The sequence below is a fragment of the Rissa tridactyla genome, chromosome 10, assembly GCF_028500815.1.
Source record: "Rissa tridactyla isolate bRisTri1 chromosome 10, bRisTri1.patW.cur.20221130, whole genome shotgun sequence".
Taxonomy (NCBI): domain Eukaryota; kingdom Metazoa; phylum Chordata; class Aves; order Charadriiformes; family Laridae; genus Rissa; species Rissa tridactyla.
The window spans coordinates 7,828,572-7,848,407 of record NC_071475.1 but is presented as its reverse complement, the minus strand read 5'-3'; the positions used below and the strand labels follow the sequence as shown (position 1 = coordinate 7,848,407).

The 19,836-nt window shown below is 51.8% G+C and overlaps 2 protein-coding genes across 3 annotated transcripts in view; both read left to right on the top strand.

Moving 5' to 3' along the window:
- CADPS (calcium dependent secretion activator) overlaps positions 1-5,129 on the top strand; it is a 221,572-nt gene extending 216,443 nt beyond the window's left edge. For both annotated transcript variants that reach the window (XM_054216196.1, XM_054216195.1), the window contains 2 exons: positions 1,920-2,024; positions 3,810-5,129. In XM_054216196.1, coding sequence (XP_054072171.1) covers positions 1,920-2,024; positions 3,810-3,989 — 285 coding nt within the window. In that variant the 3' untranslated portion in view covers positions 3,990-5,129. The remainder of the gene's footprint in view (positions 1-1,919; positions 2,025-3,809) is intronic.
- Positions 5,130-16,610: 11,481 nt separating this feature from the next.
- Positions 16,611-18,580, top strand: FEZF2 (FEZ family zinc finger 2). The gene is made up of 4 exons (XM_054216193.1): positions 16,611-17,405; positions 17,505-17,639; positions 17,740-17,872; positions 18,318-18,580. The coding sequence occupies exons 1-4, from the start codon at positions 16,611-16,613 to the stop codon at positions 18,578-18,580; spliced, it is 1,326 nt and encodes a 441-aa protein (XP_054072168.1).
- The last annotated feature ends 1,256 nt before the right edge of the window (positions 18,581-19,836 follow it).

Genomic DNA, 19,836 nt, shown 5'->3' with positions numbered 1-19,836 from the left:
ATGCTCTGACCTCTCAAACTAGTCTGAGGGATTGGGGGGTATAAAGACCCACTGGACCTTCACATCTATGATTTTGGTCAGGCCTACACCAGCGAACCAGGGTGCTTCACTCGCAATTCAACCCCAGTCTGACATCAGGACCACAAGTGACAGCTAACAGTATCTGAGCTTGATTTCTGTTATGGAGAAAGCTCCTGCTTTCCTACATTAATTAGTTTCATTCAAGCTCTTAGCTCCTGCCAGGTCTCCATCCCGGAGATGAAGGGCCAGCAGGAATCTCTGGTACAAGTTGCACAGGGTGTAAGCATCAAGCAAGAGATTGCCATGTGCCATTTCTTTGGTGACTCTTCCATCCCTTTATTTCCTCCAATTTATTAAGCGGTGGTGTAGAACTAGAAATACAGGAACACCTATCTTCATTGAAGTGGGGGAAAACCCTTCCCCATGCAGCATGACTAACCTCTGCTGTCTGCTCGGGGTTCAATAATGTGCGTTGAGCCCACATTTTTGTGCTGCTGGGCTGGTTTAGCTTGGACTCAATCGGTTGCTCTGGTCAGCCCCGTGCCAGCTCACGCACTTGGGTTGTGGGTGCTCCAGGACGGCAGTGCCTGGTGCTGCCAGCTAAACCTTACGGTGTGGGAGCCGCACGTCCAGCAGCGCCAGCCACACGCTATCGGCAGCGGGGCGCCAGCCATCAGGGTGGAGAGGAGCAAGTCACCGGCCTCGGTTTTGCAATTGCAGAATATTCAGTTGCCTTCATTCGGTGTCAGCGCTGGCAGCTTCAGCAGCGAGAGGGTGGAGGGCATGTTTCTGCCTCAGAGATGTGCCCGAAGGTGCAGTGAAGGGAGGCAGTAACACCCGTTGGACTGGTGCGAGGGTTGGGGGGAGCTGCATTTCAGACTAACCTGGATGGCGCTTGATCAGGATTTTTATAAACGGATACGGTATTTTTTTTTTTCCCCTTTAACTGGTTCTAGAGTAATTGCAGCTGATCTACAGGGTAGGTTTTGATCTGTGTGTGCGTGTAAAAGAGAAGGATGTGACTGCATACAGAGGCGTGATGCGTTTCTGGACGCAGACCGCTTTGTAATCAACTGTTTTTGTGATTCCCCCACCACAGCTCCAGCTTTTCCTTCTCTTGAGGGCTGGCTGCTCGTCTGCGTGGCGTCAGACGTGCAATGCCAGCCCTGCGTGAGCAGGGCGCTGATCCACAGCCCACCGGAGCCTTCCTGCACTGCAGGGCTGGCGGGCTGCTGCTGCCACACAGCTGCAAGTCTTTTTCACAGATGAGCAGCAGAATTTCGGCCCCTGGAGGGGCCCTGTGAGTTCAGCAGCTTGAAACAAGCCTGTTTGTTTGCTGCTTTTCCATCTTTCATAATTGTGAAACCAAAGCATTTCCCACACAGCCTGGGCAGGCGCCTGTAGGTGCTTGCGCCAGCATCCTCACCCGCAGCCAAACCTTGTCCCGCACCAGCCTCCCCTCCGCTCGCCGTCAGGGAACCAGACTCGCCCCGCGGCTGGTTATGTTTGAATTTCAAGAGGGTAAGTAGCTTGAGTGTGGGCCTGACACACTTAAAGGCAGGACTGTGCTCTCACTGGGGGGTGGGAACGGCTTAAAAAAATGGATTGGGCCAAACGCACACCACTGCCGGCAAAGTCCCGTCAATGGCAAAATCAGCTTGTAGAAACCTTGCAGTGTTGCTGGTGGCGTTACCCCTCCTAATAAGTTTGTTGTTGTTGTTACTATTAAAATTTAAAAGTTCGTGCATGAAAATTCTGTGTAAAAGGGGGTGCCTGTCTGCCCTCTAAGTCTGTCATGTCCCACGAAGGGGCTGGCTGGTGCTGACTGCGCTGGGGGTCACTCGGGGCACGGCGCGCAGCCCCGGGGCGGTGCTGGAGGAGTCCTGTCTCTCTTGCAGCAATGGTACACCAGCTCCATGAATGTCGTCTGCACCTGGCTGACGGACCGCATGGACCTGCAGCTTCACATTTACCAACTGAAAACTCTCATTAGGATAGTAAAGGTAATCAGCCGATGCGTTTTCGATACCATCTTGCTTTTGGAAGGAGTGTGTGTGTGTGCGCCTGTGTGTGTGCGGGATGTTCTCTTATACAAACTGTCACCAACAAATAAATTAAGCCTTTCATTAAAATTCTTAAAAATTAAAGATACTTGTGTATATGACAAATATCAAAGGATAAACAGGAACTTGAAACACATACAGATGCAAAATACAGGTATGCAAAGACAACCAAAGTAACTGCTTGCATGAAAAAAGGAAAACTCTTGCTATTCGACCCTGCCTGCACAAGAAGCGCACCAAAATTAGCCTTTTTGTGGACAAACGTTGATCACAGCAATGAACTCCAGTGTTAAAATGGGTTAAATCAAACCAAAAGTTTTTAACACTGTTTTACGAGAAACATTTAAGCCCAGCTATGGCTTGTGATTATTGTCAGAATGCAAATGAGGACTGTTCTCATACTTAATTGAAGTTGTTTCTTTTACAATGGGTGTATATAATCAACTCTAAGAGATCACAAAGGTGAGATAACATACCCTGAAAGTAACATTTTTTGCCTTGAGTGCACGTGTATGTGTATATGTGTGTGTGTGCGTGCGTGCCTTGGACTAATGATAATTATTTCAGTGTGAAATCGCAGTGGTTTACATGAAATAATAAGATCACAGAAGGGGGTAAATATATTTTTGATCATTTTAGGTTCTATCTAATGCTTTTTGGTCTAGTATTTTATAATGTTTATGGTCTTGTGTGCAGTGAACACATTGAAGGCATGAATAAATTAAAACTGAAATGTATTAAATGTGCTTTTCGTAACTGAAAACAACAGGCACAGACAAATTATTTCTACTTGTCAGCTAGCTGAGGAAACCTTTCTTCCTTGTGCTTTATTTATACCAATATTACATCCAGAAGCAGCTACAACAAATCCAAGGACTTTCTGAAATAGCAGAACAGTAAATAGTTTCCACGCAGAGCACAGAGCAGAATTAAATGAACTACAAGGCCAGAGTTTTATCTCAGTCATTAATTTTTTTTAAACATAAATTCAAATGAGAGATATTGATCGTCATAACAAGGGAAATATAGCTAACTATGGAAATACAATCCCGAGTTCAGAATTAGGTGAAGAAAGAGAGATTTAGGAAACACATGCCGTGTGCTTATGTTTATACATCAACAATTTTCCCCAGTATCCTGGACTTAGTTTCTTTAATCCCAATACTGTATGTGGGATTATTTAACACAGAGCATTCCGGGAACGTGTAATCACGTCTCTGGTTATGAGCGATCAGTGTTCTGCTGCGTGAAGAAAAATAACTAACGTTACAGGCAGATGAATGCACCCAGAAGCAAGGATTTAGTTGGGGCAGAGCCCCTATCTGTTGCTTCGATGTCTTTTTAGACCCCAACCTACCGTATGCAAAGCTCCCCTGAGCAGCTCCCAGTACATCCCAGCTTTGAAGCCTTTATCAGCCACACAGCCCAGCCGCCCTGCGAGCGCTGGAGTCACAGAGCTGTGATTTCCTGCTCAAGGCACCCTAAAGGGACCTCTGCCACAGCAAAGCGGTGGCCAGCAGAGACACCCCCCCCCCCCATGGCCTCTGTGCTGCCCGGGGCAATGCAAAACACCTGTGGGGCTGAGATTTCCCTGGCATCGCAGCCTCTTCCATCAGTGGGCCCAAACCCCAGGGAAGTGGGGGCACTGGATGACTCCTGGGGGGTCAGCCGGTGTCCTAATCTCTGTGCTGTCTCCTCCTTCCCCCGTGCCTCTCCCCACTTTAGAAAACGTACCGGGATTTCCGATTGCAAGGCGTGCTGGACTCCACTTTAAACAGCAAAACCTACGAGACCATCCGGAACCGGCTGACAGTAGAGGAGGCCACGGCGTCGGTCAGCGAAGGCGGAGGGCTCCAGGGGATCACCATGAAGGACAGCGATGAGGAAGACGAAGAGGACGACTAGGGAAGCTGGCCTGGAGGAACCGGCTGGGGGTCACCTGGTATCCGTGCATGTACCTCGTCTGTAACTCAGTTAGCCACATTAGGAATTTTTATGTCAGCTCTAAATGCCCATGAGAAGTTTACCAATACAAATGCCATGTTAGCTGTGTGGTAATAAGATTAGCACCTCTCTTTGATTCATCGGTTTCCTAATTTCATATCTATATGTTCATAAGCAATATGGAGCACCATTGTTTAATACTGTTAATGGAAAAACTACATAGAAAACATGCTAGGTGTGTCCCTGTTATAATTAAAGTTTAAACAATGCTTCATTAATGTACTGTATATACATTGATGGTAAATTGTTGTGAAGATGAGTGAATCGAGTCCTTTCATTTCTTTGTTTCTCTTCTGTGGATGCCAACTGCTTAAAATTAATAAAAAAAAAACAGCTTTGTTTTTAAATGAAAAACGAGGCAATTACAAATGATTTTTTTGTTCTCTCTGTTCATTTAAAAACCAGAAAACAAACAAACCCAGACAGCCGTTTGAATCACTCTGCATCCTTGTTAATGTACCAGGCTCTTCCCTTCAATATGCAGTTAACTCCATAGAGGCTACATCCCAAAGGATTAGTCATTCTAATTGCCACACCAGATTAATCCTATCATTATGGATATATCATGCCACATTACGAGTCCAAAGCAGTTGTTTTATGTTGACGTTTGCTCCTCTAAATGTTACATTTTTGTTTAAATTTCAAATAACCGTGTATGTACAAAGACAACTTTAATTACAATCTTAGACTATACAAATGTGTTTATAATAATATATTGAATATTTATTTCGGTAGATTGTAACCATAATTTACAATTCCTCTGTTTCACAATGGTTTTTATATATGTCATGTACATTGCATTTTGACCAGTAACTGCATGTCCATCAGTCCCCCCTCCAGAGCTTTTACTTTCTGTGTAAAATAGTGATCCATCTTGCTTTTTTTGCCTTATACAAGCCGACAGTTGTAAAAGTGTGAGAACTGTGGCTTCTCAATAAATAACTATTCAGATGTCCTAAGAATAAATTATGGAGTCTTTTTATGTCTGCCTTAGAAAAAAAAATTACAAGCTGAGATGTAAGAGCCCCCACCTCTCAGAATAAAGGCATTTTCTTTTCTCATGGGTGTTTTTACAGTTTATTAATTAAGAAGATGGTTTCCTGATTTGTTCCCAAAGGTCAGGGTGGGAGCAGAGTGACTATTCCCCAGGTGCAAGGACATTTCTGCTGTCACCTCCACTGTTTTTTTCCACCGTTATCTGCTCCCTACATCCTGTGATCTGTCTCTGGATGGCTAATTGATGGTCTGCTCTGGTACAGCCCCTCTCGTTACATGGTCATCGACCTTACCCAACACTTACCTTCCACCAAAAGGCCTCAGTTTGTATTTTAACTTCTCCCAAAGAAGCCAGTTGCAGCAGCCTGCAGGGCACTTACAAACGCATGGCAGGGGGGCAGACCCCTAGCTGAAATTAAAAAGCAGCCATGAAATGAAAAAGCAGGCTGGTTTGATGGAAAGCATGTCGGGTTGGGAGTTTTCTGAGAGGTTTTGCAGTCACTCCCTCCCAGCAGCCAATTCAAACCGAAAATGACTCCTGCGAGCCTGGGTTTCAGTCATTTGAGAGAGAAGTAGAAGAGCTGATGTCCTTCACCCCCAAACACAGCAACCCGTTGCCACCTTGGGGAATGAGGACAAATGTTCACCACCCACAAATAAAAGATGGGCAAATGTTGGAAAAATGCTCTGCCTGGACAAACTTTCCTGATACAATGAACCATTAAACTAAACCATCTTCCAGTGCCCAAGAGCCATGAGACACTCTCTGGACTTATGGGAGGAAGAGGAGACCTCTGGGAACAGCCTGTGAAGGGAGTGTTCAGTCCCAAATGGGGCTGGGATAGTGATAGAGCCTGGAGCACATTCACCTGCCATGAGGAATTTTTGGGGGCCTTCCCTCTGTGGCAGAGGTGCTCTCCAGCCCCATCTGGATGGCCACATCCTACACATTCAACACCCACCTACTCATGGTGACCTGTGTACACCACCTCTCTTGGAATAGGGACATTAGCAGGGTCTTTAGGAGTGGGTGGTAGGCACGCATGTTTATCACCATTTATGTCTTGATAAGCCATTTGTTGCACTAGGATAGACAAGGTTTGAAACCTGACTGTAGCCCAGAAGATCACTTCTTGGCTTTTGTCTTGCTCCACAATGCTGGTAGAGGGAAGCACTGCCAGGAAAAGCCACGTGTGAGAAGTTAGGCAGGAACATGGCCTCGTGGCCACTGACACAGGAAGCTCTTCCCCCTTCTTACTCACCTTCCATCTGTGCAAATACTTGGTCCTAAATACCCAGAGGAACTGAGGTAGCAGTAGAGTGTTTAAGTCATATTGAGTCCAACAGAACCAGTTCAGGTGCCTCTGCAGGTCTGTCACTGGGATGTGTACAAAACCCATCAATATCTTCACCATTATGCTTGGAGCCTTCAATCACACCCCAAAGCCCTCACAGGACTTGCTGACAAAACATGTCTCACAAGACATAAAGCAATGAAAAACCTCAAGCACCACCTGGTCCCTTCTTTCTAGGTGGTTGAGATCCACTTGAGACCCATACACATAGTGATGCATACTTGTGCTCATGCCCTCTTCATCCTCTCCCTCAGCTGTCACAAATATTTATATGAAGGGCAACAGCTCCAAGAGGAGGCACTGGGAAAGCTTCACCTGGGATGGTCACCAGGCTGGTAGGAAAGAGCACTAGGGGAGACCCAAATTTGTAGTTCTGCTCCCAGTCAAGCAGAGCAGAGCTGGAGAAACAGTTTGATTCTTCTCTGGAACTGGCTCCCTCTTTTTTTTCCTAACATGAAATATTTATTGGATAAAAACACAGCCCACTTCCACCTGCCACCTTTCAAAATAGTGAGCCCTGCTCAGTTTTCTGGATGAAAGAGAGTGGGCGCAGCCTTCAGGAGATGATCCTTGGCTTTCCATCGCTAACACACATAGGTGCCTTCCCGAAACAGCAGTGATGGACACCCTTGTCTGAGTTTCTCTGTCATTAGCAATGACCTTATAGCCTGTGGCAGCTTTTTGCATGTCCTCAAACCCCAGTAAAGCACCTCAGAGACTCCATCACAACCCTGAGGATATGCCAGGCTTGACCACGCATTCAAAACAAGGAAGAATTAGCCAGCTAACTTCTTTTAAGGAGTCTGGACCCAAATTATGAGCTTCAAGTTACAGACTTTAGTGTGAGCGGGGAGAAGAACTCACATACAAGCAATGCTTCAAAGCAGGATTTAACCTCCCACTCCAGAGACTGCAGCCTGTGGTTGAGCAAAAGAGTGCATTGTACCTTGAGCCCCACTGGCTTTAACCCTGCACGTGGTTATGTGGGTGCTGGCAGCCCGACCCTGTCCTGTATGGGTGCTGCACCATGGTAGCAGGAGCGAGAAGTGCCAGCTTGGGTTAATCCTGCAGAAATGTTGAATCCAAAATGGTTTGGTTTTGTCTGAAAAACATACATCCAGGTTAAAGCTCTCCTGGCCACAGACTACACTTTGGACAGGACTCAGGCTCCCGCAGAGCACATCTACGCCTCGGGCAGCATCTAAAAGGGCTTGCTGACGGATGGGAGCACTCTGGCAAACCCAGCCAAGGAACGCAAAGGTTTTGCTTCAACCCATTGCTGCAATGAAATGAGCTCCAACAGTCAAAGGACTTTCTGCCAGTACAACTGCACCTAGATGAAGAATCTGCCAGTACAGTTATGTCAATCAGTTTTGGGAAAAGAGGAAAATTTCATTCCTCTGCCAGCAAAATTTTAAATGATAGATCAGGCCAAAACTTCTCTCGTATTTACAGGGAAGTCCAGCGAAAATATCCTTTTTTTGACAGACTTACTTAAAGCATGTGGCATGGAGACTGAAAATGCTATCAACTATTTGACTGACAAGTGTCAGCAGCTGTTCATCCAATTTGTTTTATATTTCAGCAACTAACAGATTCTTTCCCCTCTGCTGTAATGCATGTCTCCTGGCCCATAGGCATCTTAGAAATTGCTTTTCTGCCTCTCTAGTGACCAAAACGTCAAAAATATTAGAAGACAATTTGTGTTCAGAAGCATAAACAGGCATGCAGCAAAGCAAAGATGATTTTGTCAATGTTCAGGCTGTGTTCTTTTTTAAAAAGTCACAGCAAACCTAAGGCAAAAATTACTTCTCTAAGCTTTAAAAGAAAAAGCTAAAGCAAACAAAGCGTCCCATAAATCAGCACAGGTTAAACCATCATCTACCAAGGGAAAAATCATTCATCTAACGGCCAACCAAACCGCAGCTGAGCCATATTTCAACCTCTGCACTTAGCCTGTGAAGTTCACGACTCTGCACTACCGCCACCGTCACCAGTGTTTGTTCAAAAACCTGCTCCATGGTGTCACGATTCAACAGAGCCACCGCTGCATCAAGCTGAGTCCGACTAGGACAGCCCCTTAAGCCATTCACAAAACCCAGCCTTCTTCATCTTAGGTCTAGCAACGCTTTCAGAGACTCTTTGATCCCTGACTGCATGTAATATAAGTTAGAATTATTGCAGTTGCCACCCATTCGGAACTTGCTGGACTAAAAAGCCTGCGTGACACCTCTCTCCAGTGAGCGGTATTCAGCTGTATTTCCTTTATTCAAGCACATTTAGGCTCTTGAGCTGAACCTGAAGTGATTATTTTCCTCAGCCTTTCTAAAAGATGCATATTCCATTTCAAGTTGTAAATCTGCATTTGTTGTAACTATGCAAAATATGGGAGAAAAAAAGTGCAGAGATTATATGCAATCTGCCAGCAGAGTTGTGTGCCATGAGGAAAATGCCTCACAGGTCAAAACAAAGAAAAACACTGAGCAACAAATTAGTTGCAGGCAGTAGCTAATATGGAGATCAAAAGATTAAAATCAACATGCAACGATGAAATCACTGGAATAATAGGAGCACTTAAGAAGATTAAGTCAATAACAGAGTCCAGTAGTACAAAAATAAGATTTTGATTATACTGTAAAATTTGATATTGGGAGAGCAAAAGCAATTACAACCACGACATGCTTCGCTCTCCCCGCCTTAGACCATCTTGGCTCATTTCCTATGCAAGGAATACAGTTGTTGAAATAAACAGAAATGTTATGACTCAAGTGCTCGATTCAAAAACAAACCAGGTGGTCAGATCAGATTGGGGACTGACAAGACGGGATCTGTAAAATGAGGACTTGTTGCAGATCCTGGAGGATACGACAGCTGGGGGTGGGGGGGGAAACAAAGGCCACACCGTTTAGGACTGCTTTCGGTAGAGAGAGCTCCACAAGCAGCCGATCTTGGGGGGCTATCCCAGGCTGTCAGCTGGAGAGGAGAGGCATGCCCTGGAGGGGAGGAAGGAGGAGAGGAATAGCTCAAAGGCTCGAAGTGAATGTGGTGGCGAACTCTGATAACAGGGAAGGGGTTTTGCTATCCAGCTAAACCACCAAAGATTGCAGGTTTGGTTTTGCGATGTGCATCAGAGGCAGAGCACATGGGAGGCTCCAAGCCCATCTGGACCCCCACATAAGGGACAGAGACATGTTCCAGAGACATGTTCTCACCAGTGCTGGGAGTCACCCAGTAGCACAGCCCAATGGGGATGGGAAGGATGACCCGCCCAGAGGTTGCTAATACTCACCACAACAGATCTACCCTTGGCCAACCCAGCTGTGTAAGCAGGAAGAGGCGAGCCAGTCCCTCCAACACACACTGGCCATGGGACACCAGCCTCATGCATGGACTGCGGAGCCAAAGGCCCATAGCTCCCCCACGGAGAAACCTTCACCCTGCTAGGGACCTCCTCTCCCAAGAAGTCTCAGAGCCCTTGGTGGGTTCTGCAATGCTCTGCGTTTGGTGAGGAAGAGCCTAAGCAGCTCCCCTGCTCCCCAGAGCTGATGACTCGCCTGGGCTTTTCTCTAAATTGGTTTGCAGCAGCACCAACTTCAGCCCTGCCCCCGCCCCCACCCCAAAATCACAAGCTGGGCTCATAATTAAATCAAATAAATAAATTATCAGCTATTTTTACAGAATTTGTGGGTGTTCTTGAACATTCAGGGAATACTTGGGTCGCGCATTGAAGATTTTTCCTGCAATAACAAGGGCTGGATTTTTAGTTTGGGCTCTGACTGCTGGGGGGATTTTTAGTGGTTCTTCTAGATCATGTCTTCTGGAGTGAAACTGGCACTTTTCTTGTGCCCAAGTGGCAAAGCAGCAATTTCACCAGTCAACCTAGGGGTCCTGCCAGGCTCTCTCCAACTCAGACACCATGACCAGGGACAAGGATGCGGCAGCCCAGCAGGTCCCGCGTGGTCTGGAGGAAGGAGGTAACATGCTGCCGTCCGCTGTTATCTTGGTACCTCGCAGACCATGGAGTCCTGCTCTGCAGCGGATGGGGACATCTGCGACAACAGTTTGAACAAGGGCACATACAAATCTCAAACAACATAACATGTGGCATAACCGGAAAGATTGGTCAACACCGAGTGGGGAGTGAGTTGCAAAATGACAGTAGAAAGACTGGCTTTGGGAAGATTCATACTCTATTTGACTTTTGTCTTTGAAAAAGCAAGTACTTTTGAAAATTAGATGGTTTTCTATCTCATTAAGGGGAGAATAATTCAAAACACGTGGGGTTTGTCCCACTTTTTTTTTTTTTTTGCCATCCTTCTTTCAAGCAAAAAAGGGAAGGAATAGGAACACAAAACTGAAGTGGGCTACCACCCGTTTTCACTGCTTCTTGCTCCTTTTTCTGAAACGTTTTCAGTAGGAAAGTGAGAACAAGGCCATCCCCCCATTATATTCTCCTTCTCTACTTCCTCCCACCTTTTCTCCTAAATAGAAAATAAATAAGGGGAAAAAACACACAAAACCAGAAAAATTTTAAAGCTCCCACTCTTTCAAAACAAAAAAGTACAACATTTCAAAACATTAGGAAGGGACATCTTTCAATTTCAGCATTCAGAAGTGATATGCAGCATTGCTCCATTACCGCAACGTGGAGAATGACTATTTCCAACAAGAAGGATGGAGAACAGCAGCTCACCCCTCCAACAATTTCTTGCTTGCCTTACTGGCCAGGTTGGCTTCGGACATGATGTGGACTCAGCCAACTCCTCGACTGTCTCCTGGGCCAGACCGGTCTCGCACTGGGAACTCTAGACTTCACCCATGATGTCTCTCTCCACTCCTCACAGGCAGGCAGTGTTTTTGGGGCATAAAGCCTGGCTGGGATCGAGCCGTTAGTTACCATTCCTGTTGACAGGCAAACTAGAATAGGCTCTGGCTCACTTTCTCCGAGCTGCGGAAGGAGGAATGAGCCGAGAAAAGAGTTCATTCAATTGCTTCTGTTTGGCAGCTCTGCAGGACTCTCCGCATAGACAGAAAGATGTGGCAAGTGAGGAGTTGCCATTTTTAGAATTACATAAGCCAGTTTGATTGCCATCGAGGCACTCTGTGCAGCTCCTGCCACAGTGCCCTGCTGGTTGCTCTGCAGTGGGGCTAGATTTCAAACAGCTTTAGGAGCATGTCAGATACCAGCTCTTAAAATTAGACTCAGGTTAAAAATGTTCATGTTACCTGCCATCACTGACAAATTCGACCAGCACAGCCATACAAGGACTCTGGGCCAGTTCACTTCCAAAATTCCACTAACCACGTTTGCTTTGGGACCAACGCAGTGCTCCAAAACCCAGCTCCTCAGTAGTGTTTCATTATGCCAAAAAAAAACCCAACCCTAAATAAAATAAACTAAAATTATCTGCTTACATATATGCAGCAATGTGTGCATAACCCAGTGAACAGGCTGAAAAAATAGTGTGAAGGGACTCAACACCTCAGCTGCAGCCAAGGTGGCTTCGCCATGCACTGCCCCTGCCCCATGGATAATCGTGGCAGTCTCCATTGGGTGACATGTCAGTGGGGTCACCCCACTGACCGTAAGGGTCCTACAGGATGACAGGGACTGCCTGTGGGGGCTGAGACATTGGTACTGCTCCTGTTACACAAGGCACCATAGTTTCAAAGGGGTAACAGGAAGCAGTCAAATGGGTAACAACCCCCTCTTCACCCCAGCCCCAAACTTTACTATCCTGATTTCCCCATTCATTGCTTCCTAATTTGCCCAAAAAGGAATTTGCCCAAAAAGGAATTTCCCTGACCACTGCAAACCAAACTACGGCCAAACACCTTGGGGCGATCCCCAGGCAGCACTCTGAGGGTGTAATTGCTGCCTTTCGCCAAGCCAGACCCAAATCCAGCCCGGTGGGGCGAAGGCCTGGGCAGCACTGCAGCCCAGCTCTCCTCCTAGCCTGACCCTGGGCCCCTTCGCTGCACCTTGCACCAGCCACAAAGCTACAAAGCCACATCAGAAGCTGCCCCCCCGGCTCACAAAAGGCAGCTCCATCCTAATTGCCTGCGCTAGTGGCTTGCCCAGTCGTCCATCACCTCGTGCTATTCAAAAAAAAAAAAAAAAAAAAAGAAAAAGTGTTGAAAAAAATACATATAAAAAAGCAAAGCAGCATAGAAATCAAAGCCACCATTTCAGAGAGATCGAAGCATAATGCTAATAACTTTCGGCAGCTTCCACTGTGGAGTTTAAGCAGCTGCCAAGTTAAATAACTAGGAGGATCCTAAGTTATCTCCCAGTGGACCATAAATGCTCAGCGCCGACTACCTCGGCGCGGGCGGCCCGGGGGGCGCGGGGGGCCAGGCCTGCGGGGCCCTGCGCCCCCCGCCCGGCCGGGGCCCACCCGGGACGTACCCCCGGGAACCCCTCGCCGAGCGGGTCCGGTTGTCGGGAGGCGAAAGAGAACCCCCCGTCCGTTTTCGATGTCAGCGGCCGGGGAGCGTTTGGGGCCGGGGCTGCCGGGCGCTTATGGGACCAACTGATGAAAAGAGGCGTCAGATGAGCCCCGTGGCGAGCCCGGCGTGTTCGCGAGGGGTGGCCGGGCCGTCACGGCTGTCCCGGGACCGCAGTCGTTTTTCTCGGGGGGGGCAGCTGCGCAAAAATACCCATAAGAGCGATGGCGTCCGCGTTGCGAGCGGCTTTGCGGCGTGCGCCTTCCAGGGAAAAATCCGCAAACCATTTCTCCCCTCCGAACGCCAGGAGTGGGATGGGGGGGGTGGGATGGGGGAGCGGGAGGGGTGAAGGCTTAAAACCCCACGGGACAACAGCCTCCACGGGAAAGGCAGAAAGCGGCGCCGAGCCGGGACCCCCGCAGCCCGCCCGACGTGCAACCGCTCCTGCTTCCCCCTCCAAAGCCGTTCTGGGCCATCTCGACGCCCCCAAAACCCGCCAGCCCCGTTGAGGGCTCCCGGCGCAGAGAGGGGGCGAAGGCACGGCGGTGGGCAGGGCGGCGTGGCGGGGGCAGCTGTCTCAAAGTCAGTCATTTGTAATATGCTTGCCGGAACTGCAGAAGTCGAATCGATAGAGACAGCCTCCAGCTGTGCCTAAACCTGCGATTTCAATTAAAATCCTGAGCTCCGATGCCCGGGTCTTAGCTGGGATCCCAAAGCACCGATACACAAGGCGTGCGGTAGCGCGGTTCCTCGCCGGCCAGGAGGTAGCGGCACGGCCAAGGCCGGGAGCCGGTACCCGGCCTCGGGCTCCGCGGGGGCTTCCCCAGACCGCGAGGAAGGAGGCGGCCCCGGGGCTGCTGCACGGGGTGCCCGCCGCCGCTCCTCGCCCCCGGCAGCCCCGAGGCCTGCGAGACCCGAGCCGGGCGGTGGGTGCGGAGCGGCGAGCCGGCAGCCGTCCCCTCGGCCAGGGCGGGAAGGAGGGAGAGAGCCGGCCCAGAAAACACCCCGGCAAGGACGAGGGCGGCGCGGGGAAGCTGGCAGCGAGCTCCCGGCCCCGGCTCCGCAGCCCTCTTTTATCCTGCCCGAAATCATCTCGTTTACAGAAAATATTTGTTTGCACTATTAGTTGGTACTGGAGTTAATTACTCAACGTGTGAGCGGGGAGTAATATGGATAAAAGCAGCCCCAGTGTTTATTGTGTGGGTGAGCTGTTGAGCGGTGCTTGAATAAACTGCAATTAGGGTTAGATAGAGATTAATTAACATGTGAGTGGCAAGGTGTAAAATAGTTCCCAACCCTCCACTCAGTATAATCTGCAGGCGAGGAAAAGAAGTTTGTGGAGGCTAATTAAATACTTTGCTAAAGCCGGCGAGCCCCGGGAGCGAGCGGAGCCCAGCCGCCGCCTGCCCGCTGCACGGCGGAGGCGCGGGCAGTGCGGCTCGGCGCGGCTCCCTGGGGCTCCGCCAGGCTCTCCTGCAGACCAGTCACCGCAGGCGGCTTGTGCCGGTGCACGTGGCTCTCCGCGGTCCTGTCCCACCCTCTCCTCCCAAAACCGGGACCGTTTCCCCCCTCCCTTGCACGCTGACCCATCAGACCCAGGCGGGGAGGATGGAGCGGGCAGGGCTGGGGGGACGCCAACACCTGATGCTCTAGGCGGAGAGACACCCCGCCCCTGCCCCCCGAGGAGAGGTGTCCCCCGGAGGCAGGGCGCTCCCCTCCGCCCGCCGGCAGCCCCCGGGGCGGTCGCCGCTTTCAGAGTTTGTTTCTGAAGCGTGTTGTGGTTCGCAGGTGAAAAAGCCTGTCTGCAAACAGCCGCCAGCGAGCTGCCCCGGCGGGGAGAGGAGGCGCGTCTTTGTCAGCGCCGCACAAAACCCCCGAATTCCTCCAAACTTTCTTAGGCGTGCTAGGGAGGCGGAAAAAAAAAATATATATAGGGGCCTTTTCATTGCTTGCTTTACCTCTGGTCAGGCTCAATCTAAACCCTTCGCTCCCCCCCTCCCTCCGCCGGATAATCCTCCCCTTTATTTTAGAAACACACAAAACCAGGTTCCACGCAGCGCTATAGTGGCTACAAGTGAAAGAGAATTGAGCGCCCTGAATCGCTGGGGGAAAATTGGTTCGGCTGAATAGCCCCGGCGAGGGACGGGGCGGCTAATCAGGGCCAGGGGAGGTGCTGCCGCTGCAGTCGGGCCCCCCCAAAACAGGTGGGCACGGGACTCTCTCAATTACCGCGTCCTCGCATCTGAGGTTTCTGCAAATCCTCCCCTCACGCATCAAGTCGTTTTAATTAGAGAGAGGAAGCGAAGAAACCCTGGCGTCCAGGCGCTATAATGTAGCGTCGCTTATTTTTTTGAGGGGGGGAGGAAGACGAGCGTGGGGGGGGCACCACCAGGGCTAGAAGGGAACGGGAGAGCCGCCCCGCTGCTCCCCACCCCGGGAAGCGGTTACCTTTCGGGGGTGACAATTTGCAAAACTCCCGTTCGCAGCGCACGATTGCTTTTTTTTTGCCTTTAAACAGCGAAAACCCAGCCCTGGACTCGACTCCCTCCGCGTTTATTTAAGGCTAATCACCAGCTACCCTGAGAGGGGAGGGGGGTGGAATTAAACTTAGTTTAATTAACATTAATACACTGTCCTAATTAATGGGTTGGCTATTAATTTATACATGCTGGGGAGGCTCGCAGATAAGTGACAATTTATTAATTATCTTCTAGCTCGGTTGCAACGGAGCTGATTGCAGATGGGTTGCCAAAATAACTCGAGCATGGTTGCGTGGTAGTTGCTTTCGGGAAAAAAAAAATCATTCTCCCCCTTCTTAAAAAAAAAAGGAAAAAAAAAAGGAAGAAGAAAAAAAAATCCTCACGCTCACTCGGAGTGGCTCTTCTAACCCCAGCAAGAACTGGAGCACTCTTTTCCACCCAACTTGTGAATCGCACTTGCCTTCTAATTTGCCACATGCAAAACGATTCCTCTGCTTTGCAAGTTGCTTTTTAAGAAGGGAGAGAGAGAGGAAAAAACCCAGCTCGCACACGAGCGATTTGTGCGTCTTAAACTGGAAGGAAATTGTGCGTGGAGAGGGGGGGGCTCCTCTTCCTCTCTCTGCCCCAACCCACCGCGCTCCAGCCCGGCGCCTCGGCTCGGGGAAGATCCATGGTGGCATCCCCATGTCATTCTGCTCGAAGTGACTTCATGTGATGTCAGCTTTAAATGTACGAGACCGTGATCTGACGCTCAGGAAGATGTTTGCTATCAAAATCTGACTGTGGCCACACTGAGCTGCTTGGATGCGTCTCGCCGGCGCTGGGCAAAGGTAAGTGGTCCCAAGGGGAGCCCCGCCGCCCCTCGCCGTGCACCCCGCCCCTGCCCCCGCATTTCCCGGACCGCGGCCATCGGTGGGGCTGGGCTGGGTGGCATCGGTCTAGGGGAGGTTTTTCTTTTTCTTTCTTTTTCTTTCTTTTTCTTTTTTAAATACTAACAAGGTCTAGCTTGCATGTTACTTAAGCGTGTTCCGCTTAATGAGCAGTAATCTGGTACCCTACGTGCCATTGTTCTTGGATATGTTCATTTGAATGTAAATAGGGAGGGGGTGCCGGTGGGGGGGGTGGTGATGGGGGGGAGAACAAGGTGCTTATTAAATTGATTTGTCTCCTGGCTTTTCTGGAATGCAGAGCCGAGAGCGGGAGCGACTCGCTGCTCATACCAAGTTCCCGCACGGCGGAGCGACATGGCGAGCTCGGGGTCGCTGGAGACGGTCATGCCTTCTTCCTGCCCCCGGCACGACGGCAGGGCCGCCGCCGCTAACCCCTCCAAGACCCTGGCCTTCTCCATCGAGCGGATCATGGCCAAGACGTCGGAGCCCAAGCCAGCCTTCGAGCAGAGGCACGGCGGGCCGGGGCCAGAGCCGGAGCCGGGCAAGAAGCCGCTGAGCCTGTGCTCGCCCCTGCCCTGCGTGATTCCCATCCCGCCGCTGGGCTACGAGGTGCCCTCCAAGACTCTCCTCAACTACTCGGAGCTGTGGAAGAGCAGCCTGCGGGGCGGCGCGGGGCTCTGCAAAGCCAACTGCGGCGTCTGCTGCAAGGCAGAGCTCGCCCTGGGCCAGCCCAGCGGCCGGCTCATCAAGCCGCAGGTCATCCATCAAGCGGGGACCGTGCCGGCAGCCCCCCGCTCCCTCTACTACTTCAACTACCTGGACGCCGCGTACCACCCGGCCGACATCCTGCACGGACAGCTCTTCCCCGCCGGCCTGCTGGGCGCCCCGCCGCCGGGGGGGCTCTCGGCCCACCAGAAGCTTTTCCTGCTGGAGAACGCCAAGCTGGCGGGGCTGGCAGCCGAGAAGCTGCCGCCGCCGCCGCCCTTCGCCCACAAGGAGCGGCTGCCGGGACACCTGGACCAGGTGATGAAGGAGGCGGCGGCGGCGGAGCGCGGCGGCCCCCCCAAGGGCCACGCCAAGTTGGGGGGCGGCGGCGGCGGGGCGGCGGAGGGCAAACCCAAAAATTTCACCTGCGAGGTCTGCGGCAAGGTAAGGGGGGCGCTGGTAAAGGGCGGGGGGGGGGGGGACGGGACGGGACACGGGGGGCCGTGCCGCGCCTGACCTCGCCTTCCCGGCGCTTCCCCGCAGGTGTTCAACGCGCACTACAACCTCACCCGCCACATGCCGGTGCACACGGGGGCCAGGCCGTTCGTGTGCAAGGTCTGCGGGAAGGGCTTCCGCCAGGCCAGCACCTTGTGCCGGCACAAAATCATCCACACCCAGGTAGGTGGGGGTCAGCCGGGGTGCGGGAGGCGGCGCCCCCCCCCCCCCCCTTCGCTCTCCGCGGAGTCCCCCCTGACCGGCCTCTCGTCCCCCGGTGCAGGAGAAACCCCACAAGTGCAACCAGTGCGGGAAGGCGTTCAACAGGAGCTCCACGCTCAACACCCACATCCGCATCCACGCCGGCTACAAGCCCTTCGTCTGCGAGTTCTGCGGCAAGGGCTTCCACCAGAAAGGTGAGCCGGGCCGGGCCGAGGGCCCCCCCGGGGCCTTCGCCCATCATTAGCGGGGATTAAACGCGGCAAGCCCTGCCCGGCTGGGGGACGAGAGGGGCGCGGGCAGAGCCGCCGCTGCCGCTCCCAATTACTTTCCCTCTAAGCCGGGCCGCATCGCCGGGGACTGCTGACGGTTCTCCCTAAATGCTTTTTAAATGAGAGGTACCGGGCCTTGGTCCTAATCCAGAGCCCTCCATTTGCCGCGGGTCAGCGGGCTGACCCTGCCTCTCATTTGTGCCGTGCCAGTTGCACGCTGCTCCGCGCTGACACGGACCGAGTTTGACAAGTCGGACGAGGGTGCGGGGGGGAGACACTTCCTAACAGTCGCCCCCCGTCCTGCCCTGCCTTACCTGTCTGCTCTATGCCCTCGGGTAACCCCCTTTTCCACCCTTTTCCTCTCTCGCAGGCAACTACAAGAACCACAAGCTGACCCACAGCGGAGAGAAGCAATACAAGTGCACCATTTGCAACAAAGCCTTTCACCAGATCTATAACTTGACTTTCCACATGCACACCCACAACGATAAGAAGCCCTTTACGTGCGTCACTTGCGGGAAAGGATTTTGCAGAAACTTTGATTTAAAGAAGCACGTCCGAAAGTTGCACGACAGCGTCTCCAGCGCTCCGCCGCCGCCGCCGCGGGACCCTGGGCGCAGCGGGCAGAGCTAAGGGCCCGGCGCAGCCCTCCCCGCCCAACTCGGACCTGCTCCACCGGGCCAGCACTATTTATCCAAACCAGCCTTTGCTTCTCTGTCTTTTCCCCAGCGAGCTCAGCCGCCGGTAGCAAGCGATCCCGAGCCGCATTTGTATATAAGAGGAATCTTATTTAACGGCGCGTTGCGCCGCCGGAGCGGGCCAGGAGGGGCCGGGCTGGCCGCCCCCCGCCCGGCGCCAGGACAGCGCTCTTTATACGTGTCTGTAAATCTCCATTTTAAATGTACGCTCGAATAAGTGAGGAATATATATATATCTATATCTATCTATCATGGGACAATAAACCGGCCCTTCGCAGGTGTCTCATTTCCCACCTCGGCCCCGGTCCGAGCGAGGACCGGGCTGAACGGCGATACATGTCTCTTCCCCCGTGTAAAGACGGCTTGCGGGAGCTCCGGCAGCCGGGCCGGCGGGAGCCTGTCGCTCCGGGGCCCGCCGAGCGCCCCGAGGAAACAAAACGAGGGCGGGAGGGGACCGGGCGGCTTCAGAGGGCTGCTGCCCCCCCCGCCCCGCGCCACCGGAAAGGGGCAGCGCCGGTGCGGGACCCCCGGCCGGCAGCGTGAAGGGCGGCTCGGAGTTTCCCAGCGCCGCTCTCCGGGGTCGGTTCATTACGGCGTGTTTAAGCCGCTCCTGAATGACTATCTTTCCCTGCATGCAGATGAAATGATCTCACGCTTGCTTTCCGAGTAATGACCCAAATTAAGAGAGAAAACACAGACCCTTCAAACCGCATTACATTAATCTAATCACTCCCAGCAGGCCTCAGAAACTCTTTTTGATCAGAATATGGATAATCAAGCACTTGGATTACACTAAATATTCCCTTCTCATCTCCCCCCCCCTCACTTTTAATATGCAAGTGTCTATTCCGGCCACGTCGTTAGGAACAATATTATTCTAGCGGAGAAAGGAGATTGAGCCGGCCGTGCGTGTGCGTGCTGCTCGGGCCGGGCTTGCCAATGAAGAGGGGAACGAGCGAGGCACCAAAATGCCTGGGGACGGCGTAATGGGGAGTTCACCTTTCCCCGCTTAATTGAGTGGTTAAATGGTGGGAGGCGAGGACGAGCACAGCTCGCCGCCGAGCGCAGGAACGGGAGGCGACCCCTCGCTCCGGCTTTCTGGATTAATTATTCGGCTGCGATGCCCCGCGCTCCCCGAGGAGCGGGCCGGGGCCGGGGGGCTGCCGGGCCCAGTGTTCCCGCTGGAGGGAC